Source organism: Rattus norvegicus, chromosome 10, assembly GCF_021556685.1.
Source record: "Rattus norvegicus strain SHRSP/BbbUtx chromosome 10, alternate assembly SHRSP_T2T, whole genome shotgun sequence".
Classification (NCBI taxonomy): Eukaryota; Metazoa; Chordata; class Mammalia; order Rodentia; family Muridae; genus Rattus; species Rattus norvegicus.
Genome location: NC_141543.1, coordinates 78,252,234 through 78,258,233, shown reverse-complemented (window position 1 = coordinate 78,258,233; position 6,000 = coordinate 78,252,234). Strand labels below are relative to the sequence as shown.

General features: G+C 40.3%; 1 protein-coding gene across 8 annotated transcripts in view; it reads right to left on the bottom strand.

Moving 5' to 3' along the window:
* Positions 1 to 238: 238 nt before the first annotated feature.
* The window catches only part of Tex14 (testis expressed 14, intercellular bridge forming factor), a 124,077-nt gene continuing 118,315 nt past the window's right edge, over positions 239 to 6,000 (bottom strand). For 4 of the 8 annotated variants that reach the window (XM_087570635.1, XM_087570634.1, XM_087570636.1 and 1 more), the window contains 4 exons: positions 5,380 to 5,472; positions 3,144 to 3,253; positions 1,114 to 1,165; positions 239 to 581 (listed from right to left, as the gene is read on the bottom strand). In XM_087570635.1, the coding sequence (XP_087426761.1) occupies positions 545 to 581; positions 1,114 to 1,165; positions 3,144 to 3,253; positions 5,380 to 5,472 (292 nt within the window). In that variant the 3' untranslated portion in view covers positions 239 to 544. The remainder of the gene's footprint in view (positions 582 to 1,113; positions 1,166 to 3,143; positions 3,254 to 5,379; positions 5,473 to 6,000) is intronic. The other 4 variants (XM_087570638.1, XM_087570640.1, XM_087570641.1 and 1 more) reach the window with 2 other exon arrangements.

Sequence of the window (6,000 nt, the reverse complement as noted above, 5' to 3'; positions counted from 1 at the left end):
AATGAGAGAAAACACCGATTTTGGTTTTGCTACAGGCCCATTCTAGTTCCCTGATGATGTGAGGTGCACAACCTAAAATATGTGGAGATGATGTTGTTCATCTTAGAAAATTCAAAATACATTAGGGTGCTTCTGCTGTCTCCTAGTAAGCTGGTTCAAGCTGGAAGGGGAATTCAGCAATCTTCCCAACCCTCCAAACTAATGCACAGAAACAAACCTTTCACAACTGGCACCTAACTGGTGTTGAAAGTAAACACTTTATTATACAACAAAGTTATGGTTTCAAAAATTTACATCAATAAAAACAAAAGCCATTCTGAACACAATTAAAATGTTTGCCATTATGGTTACTTTGAAGTTTTCAGAAACCTGATTTAAAACAAATGATTAAGCATGCTACACATGATAGGGCCACATTATTGTGCCCATAGTAGCAGCAGAACAAAGCGTGAGTTACAGACTGAACTACTGTCCTTGAGGCAATTGAAGTGGATAAGAGAAGAAAGGAGGCCACAGCCACAATTCGAGCATGGTCCAGTTCTAATCAGTCTGACAAGTCGCTCTGATCCAGCACAATTATCCTGTGTGCATATATTTGAAGGGACAAAAAAGGGAAGTTTTTTTGAGTTCACATATACTTTTAAAAATGCTTGTGCAGTACTTAGGGTCACATCCCAGACCTCACACAAACCAGGCACACATTCTAACATTAAGCTCATTTCCTAAGTGCACACACACACACACACACACACACACACACACACACACACACTTTTCCTATTCAACTGAAGTCATAGGAAAGGAATTTCAGTCTGTATAATCAAGGCAGACAGTATCAACAATGTATCTTGGAAATGCAAAAAGATTACAAAGCAACTGACAGCAGCAACATTCTTCATACTTCCTGTGTATGAAAACTTCACTTGAACAGCTACCAGTTATTTAAGCAAAGTTGGTATCAGTTATCAATTATAGATATAAACTTTAAACTGATCAGTTTGGTATGAATTCAGTCTGTTAGTGATATTTATTTAGATACTGGTAAATATTTTAAGTCTGCTCATGCACTCTAAAGAGAACAAACTGTGACCTACAAACATGCTATCTCATTACCTGGAAGGTTCGGACCAACCCAATCGCTTCCAAAAACAGGGTTTTAGTTCATCTTGATGGAACACAAGAGGAAGAAAAAGAAAAGAAAGCCTGGTTACTTTCTAGGTCAAGGGCAGTAAGAATTCAGTACTCACACTGGAGCGCTCTCTAGTTTAGTGTGCTGTTTACTTCTTTGTTCTACTCTATATGCAACTTTCTAAAAATACAAAATGTGTTCTGAAAATACAGCTAATGGCTTCTTCTCCTAACATCCTATAGCTGCCTGACATAGCAGGGAGTGCCAGTGACACTAATTCAAAAGTTCCTGCACCACCTTCCCCAATTCCCTGAGTTACCTCCCTAGTGAAGTCACTCTTAGTTAATGTCCGTATATTTTGGGCCCTATGCCAGTCAAAGTTCTGGAGGAAATCAGAGCTGGTACAGATAAAGATTTCCTAACAAAGTGGCTAAACACAAAGGTATAATTAGAGTTAAGGGAACAAACAATGACTGACAGAGCTTCTTCTGGCTAGCAGCTGTGGGAAGCCTAAGTAGAAAGTAGCTAACAGTGGGGACGAGATGGCAGGACAGTGACTGGAACCTGATGGGGAGAACTGGAGCTAGGAAAGGCAGGATACTTGTGAGGGACACCATTGTTACCAGATGCAAGGTGTTCAAATAGGTAGGAAAAGGAAATAAATAATATTTTTCTTGCCCTCTGATCTTCTGCCAGGGCCCAGAAAGTCAGTGAGATATATAGTCCACTAGGGTCAGCACTCTGAGGTATAAAGCATAAACCAGGGCAGAGAAAGGACAATGAAAAGGGACTAGGGAAAAGATGTCAAGGACACTAGATGACTTGGAAGGGTGAACATCTAACTCCAGAGTAAAGTAAACGTAGAAGTGGGGGATCATTTGTAAAGATACCCTAGAAGCCTGGAACTCTATTAGAATAGTTTTAAAGTTAAGGTTAATTAATAACTTTTACAATACTTGTAAATGCCATTTAAATTCTGTAATATATGATTTTCTCAGCACTCATGTAAGCTAAATTTAAAATGCTTAAGAAGTTGCATTTTACATTTATGTGTATGTATGTGCACACAGGCATATGGAGGTTAGAGGACAACTTCCTGGAGTTGGCTCTCTTCTTCCCTTATGCGAGTTCTAGGGATCAAACATAGGTCCCTCAGGCTTGGTGATAAGACCCCTTAAGCAATCTCCAAGCCCTTGGCTTTTGCTTTGCTTTTAGACAGGTTCTCCTGAACTGGCCTTGAAATCCGTGGGTGATCCTCCTGCTTCTACCTCCTGAGTGCTCTGGCAGTGTCACCACGCTCAGCTTAAATTTAAAGTTCTTTTGAATACATTTAAATGCAAAACAGTTCTACAAACAATGTACAGATTGAGGTGGCCCACGGCTTATTTTAGAAACAGAACAAAAAAGCCTGGAGTGTTAGCCCATGCCTGCAATCACAGCACCAGCTAGGTAAGAGGATAGACTGCTTTGAGTTTGAGGCCAGCTGGATTAGAGTGAGACCCTGTCTCAAAAAAACAAGAAAAAAACCCTTAAATTTGATGTTACTGTTTGTTATGAAGTTGATTGCAATTATCATAGATGCTAAGCTGAACTTCAAGGAAAAGGAAATTATTGCAGGTTGCAAGATTATGTATAGCATCTGGGAAACATTTCTTCTTTTTTTTTTCTCGGAGCTGGGGACCGAACCCAGGGCCTTGCGCTTCCTAGGCAAGCGCTCTACCACTGAGCCAAATCCCCAACCTGGGAAACATTTCTTAAAAGCTTTGGTAGTCGGCTGGAGAGATGGCTCAGCGGTTAAGAGCACTGACTGCTCTTCCAGAGGTCCTGAGTTCAATTCCCAGCAACCACATGGTGGCTTACAACCATCTGTAAAGAGATCCGATGCCCTCTTCTGGTGTGTCTGAAGACAGCTACAGTGTACTTGTATATAATAAATGAATAAATATTTAAAAAAAAAAAAAAGCTTTGGTAGTCACCAAGGCCCAAGGACCATAGACTGCATCTAGTCACATACCTTCTTCCAAAGTCCCTAAAAAGCTGTCTGATTTCCTTCTCTCTGGCTTGATGCCTTCTTTCTTTTTTCTCTTCTGTTCAACCATGTCTTGATCTTTGGTTTTTTTCTCCCTTTAATAACAATGATTTGGGGTATTAAAACATATATATTACCTTCCCTTTAATAACAATGATTTGGGGTATTAAAACATATATATTACCTTCCCTTTAATAACAATGATTTGGGGTATTAAAACATATATATTACCTTCCCTTTAATAACAATGATTTGGGGTATTAAAACATATATATTACCTTCGGGGGAATAAGACTATGTTCAGAGGTAAGCATAGAGTATTTAGTACTAGTGGATCCTACAGAGCAAGTGTTTAAAGATAAAGTGTTTATTTTTATTTACCTCTAGTTATTATCTTTTATTTTCATTATTTATTCATTTGCTTAGAGACAGGTTACCCTATGTAGGCCTAACTGGCCTTGGACTCACTAAGTAAACCAGGTTGGCCTTGAACTCATCACAGTAATCTGCATACCTCTGTCTCCAGAGTGTTGGGATTAAAGGCATGTGTTGCCATGCCGGACAAGTCTAGTTTAAATGTATGTTAACCTACTTGTTTTCTGAACTGTATGAAGCAGTTACTGCTAGATCTACATTGTATGATGAGAAAACCAAGGCACAGAAATTACATATCTAATTAGTTCTAAAGCCTATGTAATCAGACTCTGTTTTCAACATTAATACTAGTAATCTAGCGAGACTAGCTAGTCTCAAAGGGGAAAAGGCATTTTCCCTGTGCTATAACCAGCATTCTCTTTCAAGTCTTTATTTATCGCCTTGTCTGCACTTCCTTCAAGGCCTCTGTGATAGGAGAAACCTAAGTTAGCATCTCACAGTGTAAAGCACGCTTCCTTAAGAGCAGAAGCAGCTACCTCTGGGGTGGGGGAGAAGGTAAAGGCACCTAGAGTAAAAAGGGGCTTCTTCCTCTTTTAACCTTCACTAACATAATCAGAAGCTGAGAGTGGATAAAGGCCTTTATGTTTATCTTCTACTTCTATCCAAACACCCAAGACCATAGTCATCAAGTTCACCTGAGCAGCTGCAACACTGTTGAAACGGATAGGCCGCTTGTCGATGTGATTGTGGCCTTCACCAGTAAGAAGCTGTTACTTTGTAACATCTAGTTCACCAACTCTATCTTGTAGGGCAGAAGACAGTAAGCAGATGCTCTTTACTTCACAGTGTTCCCGGGAATTGAGGGAAGCTATCACATTCTCACTCATCTGCTCTTTTCAGGCCGAGTCTCCCTGGCTCCTCAGGTGCTCTCCTATGACCTGGTTTCCAGACCTGGGTCTATTGTGTGTCCTCTCTGTTGACTGCTGACATCCATTTAGAAATGGTCCTGGAAGTCCTCCAATAGCACGTGTGACCTGTGGTGAACTTCTCTGATCTGAACAGTTCAATTCTGTTTATCCAGCATTAATGCTATATCGACTTTTTCAGAAACTGAGTGCTGGGTATGTGAATTAAGACTTCCTGCCTTCAGCATAATTACAGTTAGCAGTTTCCAATTTAAAAAAAATTATCCAGTTAGGATTGGTTTTCCACACTGTATACTTTTGGATCTAAAACTTACCAATCTTTTAAGTGTCATTAGTTTTGTTTGTCTGAGATGGTGTGGCCAGCTCCTTGGCTGACTTGAGCTTCTGGGCAAGCCCTGTCTTAGACTTCTGAGTAGCTGAAACTACAGATCTGCCACAGCCATGCCTGGCGTGGCTTTGTTTTTATCTTTTTTAAAGTGATCGACATTTCTACCCATCAAGGTAATTTTGTATTTTCAGTCTCTCATGCACCACATTCACATCCACTTCTAATTCACTTGTGTCATGTAAAAAATTGATATAGATGCCTTTTCTGACTTAACTCAAATGACTGATGAAAATGTTGAGGGGACAGGGCTAAGATCTGATCTGAGAGCTCTGATACCAGTCTGCTCATCAGTGTCTCGGGAGAGCAGATGGCTGGAGGAAGAGAAGCAGTGAGTGAGGACAAATGGTGGCAGGGCTGGCTGATCTACAGCAGGACAAGGCCGTCACCAAAAATACAGTTCCAAGAGTTTGAAAGCCTAAGTACTTTCTGGTGAAAAAAGATAGAATCTGGGAGTCTATGGAGACTTTTATGACCTTTTATGTTTTTTCCCTATGAAACATAAGAAAATGGTTCTTTAGTGGGGAAAGACAACCTTGTAGAGCCCTTGGTGGGGTCCAGCAGTGTCATGTTCTCCTCAGGTAACTGCAGCAATCTTTCCAGGTCCTCATCAAGAGAAGAATGAGCTCTGTCCAGGGGCAAGTAAAGACAATAACAAGAGTCATTTTCCCTCACAGCATATTGCTGCACAGGGAACGTGTCCTCAAACTGCTGCTTCCACAAGAACTGAAAGAGCATAAGGTGTCAGACTGTACCTAGACTCCCAGAGGTTACTTGTATCTAACATATATGCACACTAAAACAGTCCTTTAGCTCCTTGACAAAACCCAGCACCCTGAGATCAGTCTCTCCAATGTCAGCTCTGTCTCAATTATACGTCATTAGATTCAGTTTTCTACATGATGTTATAACTGTGCATGCTTTCTATGTGTTTTCCTGAATAAGAACTCCGAGGCTAGAAGATAGATTTTTGAAAAGGTCTAAAATGTATACTTTCCATTTGAAAAAAATATCTTCCATTCTAATAGTGCCTAGGACTCACCACTCACAAAGCATTGAGACACTGAGAATTGTGGAAGACCAGCTTGTGGGTAGTACTGTCAACCCTTTAGAAAAATTAAGATCAAGGGCTAGGGAGAAGGGTTTAGTAAACAAA